The sequence below is a fragment of the Anser anser genome (genome assembly GCF_964211835.1).
Source record: "Anser anser genome assembly, chromosome: 15".
Classification (NCBI taxonomy): domain Eukaryota; kingdom Metazoa; phylum Chordata; class Aves; order Anseriformes; family Anatidae; genus Anser; species Anser anser.
The window spans coordinates 15408447-15429299 of NC_139736.1; the positions used below are offsets into that span (position 1 = coordinate 15408447).

Below are 20853 nucleotides of genomic sequence, written 5' to 3' on the forward strand. Positions count from 1 at the left end.
GTTAGAAGAGAAGCCATAATAAGATGCAGTTTCCTTTTTTTTTTTTTTTTTCTTTTCTGCAAGATAAAGTCCCTGATTTAACCCTGACTCTCTGTCAATTGTTTGGATATTTTAACTTCCCCCCGTCCTGACAGCTAGATATTTAATACCACTGGATGCTGGATGATTTTTAATTAATTGTGAAATATCTTTGAGAATTCTAAAATACTTGCTATACTAATAGAAATGCAATTAAGAATATTTTAGTTTAAAATTATAAATCATAACATAGCTACACAGTGTTCACCTCTGCTCCTAGCTTTTCAGATTCAATTCTGAGACACGTTCAAGCTACAACATCCATACTGGAAAATTTCTTAAGCACTAAAGACCATATTAAAATGTACATTTCATGTTTTCAAAGAGTACTGTCACAACAGAGATGACACATACTAAATTTACTCTAACATCTTAACAGATTCTTATCGTTAAGCACAAGGACAAAACGAGTCTGATCAGATAAAAGCAACAGGTAGAAAGTGAAAAAACAAGACAGTTACCAAAGACATGACATTATCTACTGAAGTCACTGTTTAAAAAAAAAAAAAAGCCCACATCCATGGCATCCACCATCATCATCATCAATGACAGAAATAGTTATATACAACAGTATAGGTTATGTAATTTCTGATTTGTTATTTACAGTATTGCTTTATTGCAATACCTACAAAAAATAAATTTTCATTTCAAACTGAACTGCTACTCAGTTTTCCAGTCCAACAAACCACATTCAGCTACATGATATGCTGGTGAATAAATGCCTGGCTAAATAGCAAGGCCCTGCAATGTGCCCTACAGGCCACAGAAGTCAGGATTTAATCGACTGGATAGAAAAGACAAGTTAATATTAGTGGGTCTCTGGTTTATCCCCAGGAGTACTACGCTGGAGCTTTATAGCAAGAGAATCCACTGCTAATTTCACTCTCCCTTATATCATTGCCAACCATTGCATTAGCCTACTCCTTAAGGACATATTTGCTAATGCTTTTCTCACAAATATTGTAAGGTCTACCTTGCTATGGAAGCCTGAGTTATTCGACAATCATACAAACACACCAGTCAATATGCAAAAACAAACAAACAAAAAACTCCCTGAAGTATTATAGGCAATAAACTGCTTAGATAAGTATGCTTAATAACATAACAATCATATTACAGTGGAAAATAAATTTCAGCAAAAAAAAACTTCCTTTAGAAATCGTGGGTTTTACAGTGTGGTTTTAAGATCAGTAATATATTCATGTGTTGTGAAAAAAATAATAGAATTGCTTTTCAGAAGAGTTTCAGTCATGACTGTTATAAAACTAAACTCAAAAACATCACCCTACAAAAAATCACCTACTAATCACCAAACCCTTCAGTCTAGTTTCATTTTATATCACTCATATAATTCTCTTTGCTTGTTCTGAACAGAAATTAATAAGTAAAAAGAAAACCTTCAATAAGATGCAAAATTCCTTCCCGGGTCATCTCCCTCCAATAAAATTATCTAACTCAAATAATGCCTAAATGGCAGCAAGAGTTTGGGAAGGAGAGGAGCGGGTGAAAGAATGAAAAGGATGCCCTGAGGTTTGTGTTGCGTTCACATCACTTGGAAGCTTAAAGTGCTCTCATTTTAGGCTGTGGTGTACAAATACAGCGCTTTTGAAATTTCCAGGTGCCGGCCTGAAAACTAAACTGCATTTTCTAATGCCTTAAATTAATTCAGTTTCTTATTCTTGGGTCTTGTGTGATGCATAGACACAAAGGGCAGTCACTTCGACATACATGGATTTTATCCAAGCTGTAAACACAAAACTATAGTTCTAGATACCTTTACTGTAGTACAGTGATCTGCTCACTGGAATGTTTAAAGTATCTGAATATTCAACAAACAGCAGCACAGAATTAAGCAGGAAGTGAAAGACTGGCTTGTGAGAAGCCATTTTAAAAATTTGGTTATGCAAAATACTAACAGGAAAAAAAATATACAAGGTGGAGTGATAGTGTACCAAATTAGAAAATAATACCCAGAGTCAGAAGCAAAAATTATTTTCGGGTTCTATCAGATCTACAACAGGGTAAGTAAAATAAACATACAGATGAGCTGTAGTAACTGCATGATAATAGCGAATCTTAACCACTGCTTCTGTCGAGGATAAGAAAGCCTTAACATATTTTAGGAGTTATTATGAAATTAATTTGTTGTGGGAGAAAAAAAAAAAAATAAGTCTGTTAAAAATGGATTTGTTTACGAAGTGAATGCATTTTTTTTTTTTTTTTGCCTATACTGCCATCTTCTGGTTGTGTAAGCTATTTCATCCATGATATGTCAAAACTGGTCATGTTAACATCTAAATCTAAACCAGACCAAGACTTAGCAGTATGCATACTTGTATTAATAAAAGATATTGAAGAGATTTTAGTATTTATATAGAAGATACTATTCTGAAGTAAAGACAAAAAACAATTAGAGAAGAACATTCAAATCCAATAAACTATGGCTAAAAATTCCATGTAGTCTATAATAATGTCTTCCTTGTGATTTTTTTAATAGTTTAAACCAATGTAATTTTTAAGGATTGAAAAATAATTTAGGATTAGGCACCCTGTATGGGAAATGCACAGAATGGTTATTTCATGAATATACATACTAAAAAATAATTATTTTAAAGTACCTATCCTACAACATTTAAACTACGTGCATACAATAAATCAACTATGTGCTTCACTATGCACAAACTAAAGGGCATTTTGTTTCTTAAAATGATTATCCAGCATCCTTCTCCAGCTTCTGGAACAAAGACCTACAACTTTCAGTGTTACTAAAACCAACCTGAGTGGCATATTAGGTCAGGCTCAAAAGGAACGAAGAGACATTTTTGCTAACTGAAGGCTAGCTGCTGTTTGTACCAGCAGCCCATCAGTCTAGACCTAAAAGATAAAAAAGATGTGATGTACACGGCCCCAGGAAAACTTACAATACATTCGGACAGGTTTTAAACACTGAGGAAAATAAAGTAAGAATACTTCGTGATATTTACAGGAATATTCATTTTAAAATAAGTATCAAGTTTTGGAGCTTTTAAGTTATTTTTGAAAAAGGCAAGTGTTTGATGTGAGAGAACAACTATAGGGAATGTTTTAAAAGACATTAACAAGTTCATTAGCATGCAGAATAACTTGGTCTAGGTTCTGATCCACTTAATTCTTATGGTTCCCTGTGCTGGAGTGCAACATATCAGTATGCTACTGTTTAGCTTGAACTAAGAAAGCAAATCGGACATGTTTCCAAGTGGAGTTCAGCTCACAGAACCACCAAAATAAAAACTGACATCCTTTGAGAGCCTTTGTACTTCTCACATTCTTAAAAAGTGAGCAGAACTTCAAAGAAACACACTTTTCTGATAACTTTAGGAGCATATATTAAAATTTTTGGACCCAATAATCTTCGGCCATAGTAGCAACAACTAATATTTGCATCTAGTTCAGTTGAGACTATAAGCATAGCAGGTAAGACAACATAAGCCTCTGTATGCCATGTTTGCCTAAGATGTAATCGAATGCTTTTCGCTCCATGCTGTAAGATGCAGTCTCACAGGATTCATAGCCATTCCCACATCAGTAGCTTAAAGAACATGTACAAGCATTTTGCATCTTCAATGGCAACCAAAAGAATTCAAACCAGAAAAAATCAACCTTGTTAAGCAAACTAGGAACATGTTTTAATGCTATTGAAAAGAATGCTCAAGATACAATTGACTTGCCAACGTCAAGAAAGACAGTGGACAAGACGGAAAAGGTGTTTTTGACCGGTCTTTACCTACCATATCTGTCATCAGAAAGTCATAAAGTCTATCTTAACTTGGGATATCATTATTTTCCAAAGAAATGTTGGAATCTGTTTAACAGAAATAAAATAATAAATTCATATGAGGAAATTAGGACAAAAAAAAAAACAGAGACCAGCAATATGGTAAAGTAATACATGACTTTGGTTGTAAAGATAAAAGATTTTCAGGAGGTAGCAGTAACATTGTTGTAACTATGATGACTTAAGGCACAAAGAAAGTTTTCCAGGAAAATAAACTAATGAGTTGGTGTACCATGATGTCAGGTAGCCCAAAAAGATTCTACCTCCCACTGCAGGTTTTGTCATATGTCAGTAGCTAACCCATTATCTGTTCAGGAAAAGACCACAGTGAAGTGGTGTGAAATGAACTCACTAAACAAATTTGATGAAATAGATAATTCTCTACTGGATTTCAGATAATCAACATATGAATTTGCTCTGTTTCTTGGTTCTCAACCTTTATCAAGTCTATAAAGACAGTAACAGAGATCAGATTATTTTTTATTGCATTTAATTCAAAAGGTTCACCACTTGCATATTACCATTATCTAGAAAAATATAAATGAACTTATTTTTGTAGATTGGTCTTCTGAAAGAAAAAAATAAAATCTTTCATACTTTGAACATCTGAAATCTTTCAATACTTATACTGTATTTTTTGAGACATAACCCCTGAATTTTTTTAAAACTGTTACACAGTAAGTATGCCATGGTGAGGAGCTTCACTATCACCTCTCCTACCTCCACCATACACTAGGTATTTCAGTACTGCCTTGGGTGTCCTATTTCAGTATTCAAGCACTTGAGATAAACTGCAGAATCCTTTTTTTTTTTTTTCCTGACCTTGATCTACAGCAAAACATTTTCAGCTGAACTGTGCAAAACTATAATTACTTAAGTCATATCTGGACTGCACATGATTTATATATAAAGCATGAAGGCTCTGTATCACACATCATGCAGTAAGACAATAAAACATACATGTTTAAGACAATTGAAAGAAATCATTACACTTTACTCCTTAAATAAAAATCATCAACCATATTTCAAAGACAACAGGAGCCTGCACACACACCCAAATTTCTAAATGCAGACATACATTTAAGTGTAAGTGGTCTTATAATAATAGACTTTATCAGAAGAAAGTACATTTTGCATCATTATTGAAGAAGTCAGTTCTAAGATAACTGAATTAGGGAAGTTTTGACCGAACTGCCCACTACCAGAAGTCTATAGTCTAGGCAGCTGTAAAAAGCAATTTACTGCTACTGAGAAAAGATTTACCTGGGAAGAGATCCAATATTTAAAAAAAAAAAAAAAAGACTAAGTAGAATTGGATTACTGAATAGAAGCTTATTATTGCGTGTGTTCAAGCTACTGGGAAAGTAATAGAGCCAGCAGGTATAAAAAAGGTCTTCCATATGCCTGCTTCCCCTTTTATGATCCAATCATAGCCATCCTGTTAATCAGGTTGGATTACATCCCAGATATTAATTTGGCAAACAAAACCATAGTCTGATCCAGTCTGTCCCTTCAAATATGATGAAAACAATCTGCCACTGATAATCTTGCCATGCGCACGCCCCTGGAAAACCATCTGACCAATTTATGTCTAAACAGTGGTAGAAGTGTAAACTCAAATAAAAATGAGATAGGGCTTTCCCTACTCATTAATAGCCTGCAAACTCATCCTGTGCTTCCCAAGGAAGTGCTGAAACATTAGCAGTTCAAAGAGTTACAGACTCCTTGCCACAATAAATAAGTAAACAAACGCTGTATGTATGAACAAAAGGTTGCAGGCTTGTAAAGCAGTTGGAAGTGTAGCTTTTCACTGGCCATAGGAATCCTGTTCTCCTGTCCAATTCCCTTCTATCTCTTGTTTTTCCCCAGAGCTTCAGAGCTTTCAGTCCTTTTTTTTTTTTTTAAGCTTATTTCTACTCTTTTTGTAAATAGGGTCAGCAACCTGATAGATTTTTCCCTAAAACAGTGCTGGTAACACACCAATGTTTTCGTTATGCTAAACAGCACTTTCACAGCATCAAGATCTTTTCTCCTCATGCTGACATTATCCCCCATTTTGTTATTGTCTCTAAAGAAAACAGAAGCAAAAATATAATAAGTTCACTTCCTAAAAGGATTTCCATTTCCAATATTAAAATTTAAACTTTCCATAGAGACACAGTTGTTGGCAGAGACGGAATGTTATTTGCCTCTCTAAGTTTTATGATTTAGAACTTGCCTGCATCAAGTTCTTCACACAAAGTTTCAAATACCATTTCCAAGTTTCATACAGTTTCAGTGAAGACAAAGTATACGTTAACATCATAGAGAAGCAGTCTGATAAAAGGTTATCTATCAAGCACACTAATTAAATAAGGAGACAACAACTGCAAGCTCTTACATAGCAACACGTTTGTGTGTTTATTTTAACATAAACTCTACTACAAGGACTACAAGAGATTACAAAAGAACTCTCATTCCCAAAGTTTTGCCTGGAGAAACATATAACCTCTATACTTCCAACTCACCAGTACGCCTCTTTAAGGATACTTCATGAAAATGTAATGCCTATTTCAAACACCTCTGCAGTCAACAATGCTTCTTTCTTGCTGCAAGTAAAATTAAAGTGCAGTATAGAAACATTTATATGGCTGAGCACAGACAGATGGTCATATGTTTTCTTCCAGAAAAAATAAAGTTTTTAATGCTTTTAGACATTTAAAGTGTGTCTGCTTCAAAGAACTGAGGTTTCTGTATGGAAAATAAACATTTGTAAGTCCTCTGTATTTCAGACAACACATTCCATATTGACTATCTAGAGCCAAGAAAAAATACTCCTCAGTCCCTGTGTTTTTTCTCTTAGGAACAGCATTTCCCAATATTTTGAAGTAACAATATAACTTGTTTATTTATTAATTTTACCTTTTAGAGAACTGAAAAAGACAAGTTAGCAAGTATTCAATTAGCGCTGTTCTGGTAAGTTTAATCAGCTAATGTGCAATCTGTGTATCACTTAATATATGAAATGCTGTCCTGCAATTTTAAAGAAAGAAAATTAGAATGCATTGCCTAGAACTTGGGAATAGAAAATTAATGGAATGTAACTCTGTACCTCAGTTTAATGAAACAACATCTGCAAGATTACTTGTCTAATAAAAAAGCATATCAAAAAGCCTGATGCATAACAGAAGTAAGAAAAGTATTATCTATATTTTCGAAATGTTACCATCTGGGGGCTTTATGCAAGAATAAATACTCTTACTGGTTGGATAAATTCACTGATTCCCTGTGAATGCAAACACTGTAAGTGGCTTCCCTCAGTGGCCTCTTTATATAAAGGCCTCTTAGGAGTTACTCTGCAGCCTATTTCTGCTCCATATCCCAGCAAACACTGACCTAGTCCATTTATTGTCATCATGACTAGATTCCACCTACCTTAATGTACCGATCAAAACAAGCACAAGCACTTTGTTTCAAAACAAGCACATTCTGAACAATAATAAGTGAGGCTAATAATGACAGCTTGAAACATATGCTTTAGTTGAACGCCCAGCACTTTAAGACTCAGGTTAATTATTTAGGGATATAAAAACCACAGGTAAGAGCAATTCTATAAACCTTTTTCCTGCCCTCTTTGCCCTCTCGCAAAACTGCCCTTAGGTTTAAATTTTTTTAAGAGTTTATCCAGTTAAAATATTAAAGCATTGCATCAAAACTACTGACATCCTATGAGATGTTCAACAAAAAATGAAGTTCCAGATTACTAAAATACGTAATGACACATGGTTCAGCTCAAACAGATGAAGCAAAAACTTATATTATTTAAATAAAATTAGTCTATAATTTTAATTTCCCCATTCTTGAAATTCCAATCTTTATTCCATGAGCAAAATTCAACACAAGAGTTACAAAGATGTCAAAAGAGCTACTGGTTGCAAGTAAAGCTGTGCTCAACTTCTATGCTGGAAAGCCTCTGTCTACAAAAATAGCCCTGGCTCCTAGCAAGAAGCTGAATATCACTTCAGGTGCTAGTGACTTGATTGCATTGAATGGTAAAACCTCTCCATGCTTCCATCACAAGACGACAGGCATGAGATGGCATACATCTCCAAATGCAGCCTCACAAGCACATGTACGCTGAGGAAATACCCCACGATGTCTTCAGCCTCTGCTAGCTACTGAAATACAGACTTTTTAAACAGTTGGTTAGCACATAATTTCTAGTTACTTTGTATGAAACATATGTATTTCTTACTGTAAATACAGGCCTCTCTAACGTCCATGTTTTCTGTTAATGTCACTTTGAATTCTTAAGTAAATGAAAAGGCATTAGGAAAGATTAGCTCTAACAACACTGGCACCACTTCCAATAAATATCATTATCATCTCATTTTCAATTCAAAAGTAATTTCATTTTGTTATACTTCTCAAGACTGAAGTCCCACCTTGTTAGTAATAGAAGAAGAAATAATACAATATTGCTTAATATGTTACATTTGCGATGTACTGTTCCGAGGCTGCGCTTGGAAGATACAAAATATACGTGTAAGGGTAGAATGAGAGAATGCACTGATTCATGATGAGGAGTAAGGAGGATTAAAAGAATGCTCAATTTGCAAAACATCTAGATAACTGGGGCTTCTTGGACCCTGGGAACTGGATCAAACCAACTTTGCGGTTTGGACTGAGACCAAGGGCTCAGAGAGCATGCGTGAGAAGGAAAGGTTAAAAAGTTCAACTCTGATGAAGACATCTTACTTCATCCCGACGACCACCCGGACGGCCACCAGAGATTAGTACGCAAGCGCAGAAGGACTGATAAGATAACTAGCATACGAAGCGAGGCTAGGTGGAGCTAGGAAATGAATATGCATAGATGAGTTGTGAAACCTAATGCATATGTAGTATCTTAGGATATAAAAGAGAACTAAGAGAACAAATCAGATGAAGTTAGATTTGGGCAGGCATGCCCCTAACTTCCGGCGCCTAATAAAGCACCTTCATATAATCACTTTGTGGATTATGTGTTTTCACGAACGCTAACAACCTCACCTCCCTTAACAAGACAAGATTAGAAGTTAGCATGTACCTTTTTGCAGAAAGCTAACCAAGCATGTTCTGAATTTAGGATTGCAGCAGGATTGCTGAGGTGCTAGCTCATGCGCTAAGCAGCAAGCCTCCCGAATTGGGCCTACATAGCAAAGATGTTTTATCTTCCTGGCTTCCCATCAAGTATTATTTGCATTCGTTTGAGGCAAGCAAAAAATGATACACATTGATGTTACAAATGCTAACATTATTTAATGCAGTCTGTGTTTTGAACAGTCTTTACAATAATCACATACCACTGCCTATCCAATAGAGCAATTGCTGTTTATAACTGAAAAAGGTTAACACTTTGGAATTAGATGATCATTGAGATCCCTTCCAACCCAAGCCATTCTATGATTCTATGATATGGTCCTTCATGGGCTGCAGAACGGATATCTGCTCTGATATGGTCCTCCATGGGCTGCAGGGGAATAGCCTCCTTCACCATGGGCCTCTCCACAGGCTTCAGGGGAATCTGCTGTGGTGCCTGGAGCACTTCCTCCCCCCGCCTTTCTCTTTCACCGACCCTGATGTCTGCAGGGTTATTTCTCTCATTTTCTCACTCCTCTCTCTCACAGCTGTTCTAACACGTTCTTAAATACGCTAATCCAGAGGCTCAACCAGTATCATCCATTGGCTTAGCTGTGGCAGGTCCCTCCCGGAGCTGACAGGAACTGGCTGTGTCCAACATGGGGGCAACTCCTGTTCCCTTCTCACAGATGCCACCCCTGCAGCCCTGCATGAGTGTCCCCTATGTGCCTGCACTAGCGACCTTCTATACCAACCGAAGAGGAGGAAGGGAATATCTATGTTCAGGTGAGTCATGTGCAAATAAATGCTTTTGAAGGCAGCGCCTTGCCTGTGGCACCCCATGTGACTGGCTGTGTCAATGTCCTCTGTGTCTGTGCGTCTCTGGGATCCCTACTCAGCTTTGCTACCGGTTGAACCTGCAAAGGGGAAAGTGGTGGCCACATCCCCCAGCGTGGGCAGAGACCCCAGGTCCCCGGGCATGGCCCCAGCAGCTGGGCAGGAGCAGCCCTGGGCTGGAGCAGCTGGAGGAGGCAGCCACACACTTATGTCACTTAACGTAATAATTTAAAGATTTAGAAAAACACCTTCAAAATGAAGATTTGAAGAACATACTTTCCTAATAGAATTATAAAGTTAATGTGCAATAGTAATCATGTTTGTAGATAGTTGTATGGACATAGAAAATGTAATGGTTAAAGATGGAACACATTGACAAAAGGCAAATTGCACTTTTTTTTTTTGTAATCTGCTTTAACAGGTATTCTAGCATAATAAATACACTATACATGTTCCTTATGTGTATTCAGCATGAGTAAAACTCATACAGCTGAACACATTGGCACTTCAGTGGGAGGTCAAATTATTGTTTTGGCACTTCCACCAAGCCTGTCATTTCAATTCCATTTTATCAAATTACAGATTGCTCGATGCAGTTGGATTAAGGGAAAGATAGACACACACACAAGTAATTGTCATCACTTCAGTTGTGAAATTCTGTAATTGCATGTCAGTAACAGGAAGAACAAGAGAACAGTAATAGAACTGAATGATCATTCAAATACCGTGAAACTTTTCAACAAGACTTTGAACTATGACAATCCACATGCCAGGAAACAGACTGGATTTCTGAGCATTTCCCCTCTTTATAATTGCCGGTATTTCTTAGGATGACTTGTGTTGCGTGTTAGATTATACGGCAAATTTCTGCTATATATTTTTCTGTAAGTAATCCTTTTACTTGCAAAGAACATAACTAAGACAAGGAAATGGAAGATCCTTCCATTTTAAAGACATGATTAAAAGTAGTGTGAACAATAATAAATGATACCTATGCAACTCAGAGTATGGGTTTGATTCAACAGAGTTTCTGTATTTTAGAATATCTGGAGTACAAAAAATCTTGAATTAAAATTATTGTGGAGAAGGCAGTCATGGTTTTCCATCAACTTTTCTGCCAAAAACAACCCTGAGATTTTCTTACTCTCTTACAGAAGTTTTGAAAACTTCCACCTCTGTGGTATGGAAGACTCTAGAAACATCACACAAATCCAATTTAAGAGAGCTGAAATCGTATTGGGAACTTCTGGCATACATTGACAGGTAGATATTATCTGAATAGCTTGTTATTCTCACTTGTTTCTGAGTTTTATGTTCAATCCCGTATATTCTATGTCCTGTCATATGATGGTTCAATAATACTCCTATTTGTACATCAATTAATGAGGCACAAGAAATGGAAGTCATTTATTTGTTCACTCTAGTAAACAAGGGGAGGCCCGTTAGTGTTCAAAACTTCCTTAAGATTCTTAATTCCTCAGAATCTACATCCTAACACAATTTATGGAACATAATCTAACAGAACAAAAAATACTTGCATAGAACATTTCCATACCAATACATTAGAGTCTGCAAGCTTCCCTCATCAAAAAATGAATTCCTTTTAATGTGAGGAAAAATGCATCCCAAAGTCTCCCAAGATTGCACAATGTTTTCATGAGGTAACAGAAATGACACTTACTCCATATTATTCACTGACAGGGAGCTCCTAAACTACAGAAAAATGGTTTACAATGAAAGGAAACAGTATACAAATATATTCACATCTTAGAAGTCTGCAGTTGAGTCTGTCTGTCCATGATGTTTCTTATCATCTCTTTCTTATTTGATACCTTTATTAATTCCCTCCCACAGTAACCTAAAAAACAGTGTTAAAGAAATTGGATAAAATTTCTTCCTACTACTAAAACAAAGTTTTCCCTTAAACTTACATGGAATATTTGATCATTATAAATTGAAAAAGTAAATAAAAGATTGCAAGAAGCCATAGGATATACTGAGCAAAGTGTATTTGTAAATCTGTTTGTTTTCCTCCTCATTTTGTCTCAGACTCACATTGTAACCTTGCCTATGCCTTCCTCTTCATATTTCTATTTCCCCATAGTTAACTTGATCAATATAAATGCAAGTACTTTCCTCACAGGTGTTTTTAAATTGTTTGCAAAATGCTTGGAAATCCTTTGATAGAAGACACTAAAATAATTATGAAATCATTTCCACAGCAGGCATAGAAGAGGAAAGGTATTACTGTCTATACCATATCCCACAGAAGGTAATAGGGAGTTATGAAACATGTCACTACAGGGAAATTTTCTAACTTACTGACCTATCATGTTATTGACCTAATGCATACCCATAAAGTCTATTGCTCTCATAAAGCCTCTGCACTCTGAGCTCAAAAGTGGTAAATTCTGAAGTCAAGATGCATCTCCAAAACGTTATCTCCATAAGCCACTGAAGAACAGAAGATGGAGCAGGATATCCTGAGTGACCTTGAGCCACCAAGCTAATAACATAGCTGCTAGTTAATGGTCAGCATTTACTTGCCCGCAAGGAATACTGACGAGACTGTCATTGCACATTACAGCAAAAGTAAGTCTATTACAAAAGAGCATGCTGAAATCAAACAAAAATGAAGAAACCAAAGCTGAAGAATAAAACATTCCTGGCATAGTAAAACCCAGCTGCCACAAAATTATCCAGCACAGAAAAACCATTATAAGTTAATTTTCCAGTCAGTTTTCAGTGGCTCAAAGAGTTTTCCAGTTCAGAAGAAAACAAAAGAGAGGGTGGTGAAGAAGCAAGGGGAAGGTAACTTCATAGAGGAGTGTTGGTTTCACAGTGTTGAAATGAATTTATTTGATGATATGACAACAACTGCAGATGAGAACAAAGTATTCCATTGCGTTCTGTTCAGGCTTCAAAGGTTACTTCCAGGTTTTTGTGGCTTTTTGTTTGTTTGTTTTGTAATTTTGAAGACTCCTATTCAATGCCAGTCCCATGTAGCAATTCTTTTTCATATGTTTAAGACCAAATAGAGACACGGACTGAGAATAAATAAAAGGTGCAGAAGATATACTTGGGGCAAGTTTTTCAGCTATTGAGAAGTGATTAAGCTGGTGTAAGAGCAAACCAAAAAAATACAGCTTTACATATTAGCAGTCTTCCTAAAGTGGGCACCGAGGCTAGGGTTTGCTTATAACAAAAGAAAGAGAAGATCACAAAGGAATCCACACGGCTGCCTGTTTTGGCAAAAAGGTCAATATTCTTATTAATTCCCTCAACAACAACCACATATTTTGTCCCCAACACACAGTTATTGGGTAAAAATATGGGTATATGTATGGGTTAAAACAACAAATGAACAACATCACTTGATCATCCGTCGAAGACTGAAACCTCATGCTGGAAAACATCACAGGTTTTGAAATTATGACTCCAATTCCTTAAACATGAGACTAGCTTCAGATATCAATCTGTTTTCAGAAAGTCCCACTTCACATGCTTTTAACAAGTTTCTTTCCTGTGAAATTTTACTGGTCATGCATGCTGCTTTTAACAGCAAAGCTGACATTTGCAGAATGACATGCTTAGTTTTAACTACTTTCGGTTGTTCAGAAAGAAGGTATGAAAGCAAAACAAAAAAGGGTTATGTGTGACAAACACAGAAGAGTGGGACATAAAATCATACATACACTGGGCCCACTGCTGGTTGTGGTAAACACAGGTTAGTAATGCCTAATGATATAGGTCAGTTACCACAGACTGTTGATTACTTGTCAGCTCTTTTGACATTCTCAGACAGATTCTCAAACCTGAAGCCTTTTATCCTTGCAGAAAAAAAAATCTTAAATAAAAAGTTAAGTGGAAGTAACAAGGGAGGGATAAACATATCATAGTGATAAAGTGGTTAAGAAAATTAAATGCCATTTTGACACTTACAGAATAATAGATTCCAAAATAATAACTACTTTTACAAAATTTAAGTTTGCCTACAGGCAAAGTTTTAGGAATGGCTTCATAAATTTCTACTTCAAAAAGTAGAGATTAAGAAGCTTCAGGAAGAAAGTTGGTAAGAAAAGGAAGGAACCTTGCAGACATATTTTGTTGTTAGCTATGAACATTTTTCATTAATTACTAATGATATAGTTCATTAGTAATATATTTCATTATGAAAGAGCCAAATTATGAAATTCTAATGAGGCATCTCTTAACTGCAGTAGTTTCTCTTGATTTCAATGTCAATAGAATAAAAATATATATTTACAATGTTTCGGGTTCTATGAATTACATTAAACCCCAAATTTATGCTTTCAATAAACATGAAACAATTCATTATTATTAAAAAAATTGATACATCTTTATTTGATGATCACAGAATGGGTTATTGGTAATCTATACCCTTGAACTGAAAAGTGAATCTGCCTCTTAAGCTCAGCAGAAGCTTCAGTTTTGAGACCAAACACATAGAAAACACGAAACATGCCATGTAGCAACAATGTATAATTATTACATTTCTGTTCTTTCAAAATGTTCCAACAAACTAAGAAAAAGAGGAAGATAAACTAAACAATTCTCTATGTAAGTTGTAGTTTCTCCATTTGCAAGCTAGAACACTGAGCAGGTTATTGGTTTTTGATAAGAACTGTATTTTTAGCAAGTCAAAAAAACAAGCCAATGCCCTAAACTTAGCAAATGTCACATACTTTTTTATTACTTCAGCGATTACTGAGGCAAGGTCACTTAAGAGCCTGCAGTACTGAAGGCAAGTGTCTGTGCACATCGGTATTTAGAGTCACAAGGATGAGAAAGTCATAGCACTCAGCACTGTAATGTTGATAATCTCCAGATTTTCAACTTTAGTGATACCTTAAAGAATCTTCAAGATTCACAGTATGTTTGGAGATCCTCTGACCACCAGCTCATCTTCCCTGCCACTGCTTTTAAGAACAAGAATGGAAAGGGAAGTGGTGAAAACAGGCCAGCTAAGCAACAAGGCATAGGATAACATGGGAATCTCATGCTCTTTGTTTCACTTCAGTTCCCTAGTACTGTGTTGTCACAGAAAAAGGCAGACCACACATTCTGTACTGCAGGATGTGAACAGAGGGGGTAACTGCCTCTTTCTGGGGTCTGACAGCTCGGTTAGTCTCCATGGCCTGAGTCACTGAAGAACGCTAGATCCTTAGGAGACCACTCAGCCAAGGCCAAGTATCATGTATATGACTCCTATCATTTATACCGAGGTAGAAATCATCTTATCTTTGAGCATGGAGAGGGGAAAAAAAAAAAAAAAAAAGTTTTCTGGGAACTACTAGTGCATCTGCTCTATAAAACGAAAGCTGCAGTTAAAAAAAAAAAAAACAAGGAAATATAACTAATAAATTAATGATACTACAGTCCAAAGTTTGTCAGGCTTGTGATAACTTTTCCCATTATTGAAGCAATAAAAAGAACCATTTGGTTGTGCAGTTTCAGAAGCTACTATCCACACTAAGAAAAGTCAGATTCTGGTGTTTAGAAAGTAAGGTCCCAAACTGTGTTTTAGCAGAATATCAAACAGCATGCACTTATATTTAAACACCTAGTTTCATAAAAGCTATTGCTCGGAACCTGACGTGTAAATGGCCTGAGTTTCACAGTAATGAGTACTATCTAATTTTAGAGATTTTAAATTATGTCATGTAGTTGACACTTTCACAAACTCAGTTACTTGCTGACACATGGAGATATACTATACAGATTTAGTAATCCAGAACTAGATTCCAGCTTCCAGTTTAAGGTTTCCAGTAGAAATGCATGAATGCACGAATATATGAACCTTCATTCAGCTCACTATATCTCTGCAAAATGCTTGAGAAAATAATGGAACGAACTGCATAAGATATGAGAAGGCATAACTTATCAGCAGTTCAAACTTAATGAAGCCTAAAAAAGAAATCTTACATAAAAAGCAGGAGAAACTTGGGAATTTCACCCCCAAAAAAAAATTTCATTTACTACAATGCATTTAAGAAAAAAAAGAAAACAACAAAAAAAAAAAAAAAAAAACCTCCCAGTGAACTGAAAAAAACAGTAGGAGTGTAAATAACAAGGAGAATTCCTTAAATTTTATATTGGACTTCAATAATCAGAGACTAGTAACAGCTGATAGGCATTTAAGACATGACATACATTCTATTTTAATTATATTCACATTTTATTATCATAATTGAATTCTCAGTGTGTTTTTGTCTAACTGAAAATAATTTCCTCTCTTCATTCCTGAAAATTTTGAAAATCATCAAAATTCTGAAGAACTTCCATCACATAACAAAGCACATGAATCTTGCTTTCCTGCAGTAACTTCAACGTCATTTTATGTCAGACCTGAATAACAGTATTTTATAACGTGTGCTATCATGAACAACTCAAATGCATCTGGGATGACAATTAATAAAATTTCATTTTTACAACAAAAAGAACTTGATTATCATTAAGGAAATGAGAAGTCACTGAATAATCATGGAAAAATTCAGAAGCCAAAAGAAGTTCAAAAACAAAGAACTTTTGGAAATTTGAGTAGTAGAACATTGATTTTACACATAATGGCACAGTTAACATGATGTTAAATTAAACATAAAACCCTGCTGTTTCAAAACATAGCTTGAGAGTATTAAACTGTTAGTGCTAGAAGGCAGCTTTCCACATCTCTCACTGTTGAGTGGAAATTGATAACACTTCAATTTAAGTATCTAAATCAAAAATGTACTTTTTTTCAGGTATTTTCAAGTATACATGCCATAATGTAGTATAAAACAAGCTAACAAGGCAAAGAACAGAACAGAATACACTTTTTATACTCACTAACAATAAAACTGGAAATAATATAAGAGCTTTTTTTTTTTTCTAGACTGCAACCATTTAGAAGGAAAAGAAATCAATATCAAACATTGCTTAACAAGCAAAAGGAAGTAGCCCTTATCTTGCTATTTTAAGAGTATTTAACTTGGTATGCCAGCATTATCATGAAAGACACCATGCAGTAATTTTACTATTAATGGAATTAAGAATAGGAAGTGCAATTGTCTTTTAGGCCATTCATAATTTCACAAAAGTAAGGTTATAATTCTCTTCTGAACAAGTAGGTATATTTCTAATGGAAGCACATTCAATAGAGTAAGGGTGTTTTGTACCATTTGAAGTTAAAATACAACTACATTAGGTAAGGCATTGTTAGAAAACTTTAACACACATACATAAAACAACTTAAAATAATTTCACATAGCTAAATTGAAAACATAAACCAATCAAAGAAATACTTACTAGACTGGCCTGACATAAATTACATTTAAACAAGCAACTTACTTTTCTGTCCTCAGTTTCTACACAGGAATTGCACTCTGATTTAGTATCCTGAAAAGACAAACAGAGAAGACTGTGTCACAAAGCACATTCTTCAGGGCTGTAAGAATAACTCCAAATGAAGAAAAGGCATCAAAGTCTGAAAAACGGGTTTCTCAACCTATTATATATTACTGTATTATTTTTGTATTCACAGTACCTTTAAAGGTACAATACTTAGTATTACAGCTTTAAGGAAGGTTTATTAAACTTCATTACAAGCAGATGTGTTGTCAACTGAAAGATAGGATTGAAAAAAATAAAACTTTTTTCAATAAAGTATAGTTCACAAGATAAGATCTCTGTAAAGTGTAAGTTTTTTTTTTTCCAATTGCATCTTGATAAAATGTAATTGTTTACTTTTTTTCTATTCTATTACTGTTGGTAACAAAGATTTTTAAAGGTAAGATCATTGTCAGCTTAAGAGGATAAACAAATGCTCAAACTTCTGTCTGTTAACTGAAGTGCTAACTAGGACTCTAAAATTGACAATGTATTATTGTGTTTCCTGGTCTGAAAACTGTAATACATAGTCCATATTTATACTTATGGACTACTGGATAGGTTGAAGATATTTGTGTCAATTCCCACTGAAAAATACGAGAATACTCAAGCATCAATTTTATATAAATATATATATATAGTATATATAAACACGCATATAACTTGGACTTCAAGAATCAAACTAATGATCTTAAATCTAATGACACCCAAAATATGTTTATTTTATTTCTAAGGCATTTTGACTCTCATTAAACAGTCAGGATTTTGCTAGCAGATGAACAGAGAATATGTTCTCTTTTTTTGAAGACATGTCGAGAGAATTGTTATCACAAAAAATATCACAATATATCACAAAAAAAAAAACACAAAATAATCACAAAATAAAGGCATTTCTTTCTTCATTTTATCCCTTTGTACAAGAAGTTATCCCTGAAAATTGAATAAACCACGTGTATTTCAAGCCATTAGATTGTAGACAAGATTAACGTGACCTATTATGTTTCTTCTTCGTTTTTACCTTCACTTTTCTTGTGATGGTATTTTTGGAAGGTAATTTTGCTTACATACTGCAACTTTGAAGATTTCTGTTAGAAAAAAATGGCACAGAGATGAGGTCCAATTTTGTTTGTTAAAAGTAAGTCCTTCCCCAGCCTCTTACTGAAGCTAGAACTACTCTCATCAGCTTTTGAATTATTAGCTAGAGTTACTTGTTACATAAATCCCAAACCACAAATTTAAGACTGACAACTAATAGTAGTTTCCACTGAAAATGAAAACAAATTAAATTACGATGCTGTGTTTCCTCAGGACCATGCCTATTCGTCTTAAATGAAGGACTGATACTATTTCAACATCAAAGTCTTCTGACCTAAGCCATATACCCATAAAAGATTAAAAAAAGAAAATCACTCAGTCAAGTAAGATGAATCAAGGTTTCCTGAAAAATTATTTTTATTCACAGCAAGATATATTAAAGACGTTTTCATTAGGCATATCCTATTCTCTCTCACTTCTCAAGCAGCATATTTCCAACAAAATAATCTTTGTTATTCTAGCTAGTTTTATGCATCACGTGAATCCGTTTGTCAAACATTCCTTTCATTCAAAATACTTTTCCTGGGAAACCAAGCTGTATTTGTGGAATGTAATACTCAAAAATTTTCTTTCAGGTGTGGCTTCCTGGCAGCCTGCCGTGCTTCTCCTCCCGTTTTGCAGATAAGGAAATACTACCAGCCTACAGGCCGGCTTAGTTGTAATTCCTTTTTTTTTTTTTTTTCCTAAAGTGCATGAAGAACAAAGTTCAGTGTTTAAAAAGCTTTCTGACATGGAGAAATGAATGCAAACTTTATTATCCAGGCCTTTTCACCTGCTAGCTATGACCCAGGTCACCTTTTGGAAATAACGAAACATTCCCCAACATATTTGTTGGTTAATCAAAAAATGAATTAGATCTTTTAAATCGCCAAGGACAACAGTGGCTCTATCTTGCATACTAAATTAAACTGACCTAAATTAACTAAACGTGGAATAAAAGAGTTTCTATCTAATTCCTGCTATAGTTATTATGAACACTCAATATGATCGGCATACCTTGCTGAAGAACTAAAAGCATGATCCTTTCTACTAGCTAGAGACTATGTTAATTTCATATTTTGTCATCGTTAATGCCCATTATAAGCAATTTTTAAGAAATATGTGCTCCTAAGCTGTATTGGGTTTAGGTGGGATGGCTTTGGTAGCAGGAGGCTGCCAGGGATGGCCCCTATGAGAGGAGCCCAGCAGCTGCCCCATGCCAGAGCAGAGCCAGCTGGCTCCAAAGGGACCCGCCGCTGGCCAGAGCTGCACTGTGAGTAATGCTGGTTGGACTTTTGGAGACCAGACTGAAGAAAGGGAGAGAAAAAAAAAATACAACTGCTGTGCTACAGCAGCTGGGAGAGAGGGGTGAGGAAAGGTGAGAGAACCAGCCCTGAAGACACCCACAGCCGTGCAGGAGGAGGGCAGGAGGTGCTCCAGGCACGGGGCAGAAGTTCCCCTGCGGCCTGTGGAGAGGCCCCTGGTGGAGCAGGCTGTCCCCCTGCAGCCCACGGGTCCCACACGGAGCAGATCTCCACGCTGCAGCCCGTGGAGGAGCCCCCGGTGGAGCAGGTGGATGTGGCCTGGAGGAGGCTGCGGCCCATGGAGAGCCCCTGCAGGAGCAGGACCAGGCCGGAGCTGCAGCCTGTGGAGAGTCGCCCACGCAGGAGCAGGGGGTTTGGGGGGACCTGCTGCCCATGGGGGTTTTCCATCACATTTTCTCCCCTATCCTACTGAAGAATGCGAGAGCAGTTTGTGTGGTGCTTATCTGCCTACCGCTGTGAAACCACCACATAAGCATTTCTTATTCAATGTGAAGCAAAAAATGTAGTTTTATGCGGGTGAAGCAAACCCCATCTTCCTCCCAGCACAGTTTACCTTACATGACTGCCTATGTCCAGTACGGCAAAGGGTACAAACTAAGCGTGGGGCAGCCCTGCTGAGAACAGCTGAGGCCAACCTAGCTGAGACACTCGGTGCTGCGATAGGAATTGAAGCAATGCGCCTGGAAGTTAGCTGATGCCAGCCATAAGGGAAAGATGTAGGCTGAAGAAGTTTTATCCCTGAACTGTTGCATGACTTTTAGGTAATCATTTTGTTTCACAGTGTTTGCTGTTCGATCTAAATATATAGGAAGCATTATTTAAACATTAACCATTGTGTCATTAACAATGAAAACTACTTAAGTATGTTTTCAGTGTTACGGGATGTTGATGACAACAAGACAGAAGTATTTGCTTATCTTTGAAATTAAGTGAAGTCATACTAGGGTGAAGAAATAGTTGCTGTGTCTTCGAGAGACCTGAATTTAGACTTTGGCACAAGGATAAATGCACACACACACACACACACAAAAGCTCCACTTATGTTTTGTTTCTGTATTCCAAATATTAATTTTAAAATATTTCCTAAACCATTTTTGACAAGCATGCTTCAGTCATATTATTAGATAACAATCCAGCCTGTAACAACTGTTTAACGTATAACACCCTAAAAAACTCAAATTCCTGAACAGGATCTTTCTTTAATGGTGAAACCCTAACAAATCACAGTGTGTATGTTCT

The 20853-nt window shown here is 36.0% G+C and overlaps 1 protein-coding gene across 4 annotated transcripts in view; it reads right to left on the reverse strand.

Moving 5' to 3' along the window:
* The window catches only part of RBFOX1 (RNA binding fox-1 homolog 1), an 875363-nt gene that overhangs the window by 579077 nt on the left and 275433 nt on the right, over window positions 1–20853 (reverse strand). For all 4 annotated transcript variants that reach the window (XM_083800073.1, XM_083800079.1, XM_083800059.1 and 1 more), the window contains one exon: window positions 17177–17224. In XM_083800073.1, the coding sequence (XP_083656199.1) occupies window positions 17177–17224 (48 nt within the window). The remainder of the gene's footprint in view (window positions 1–17176; window positions 17225–20853) is intronic.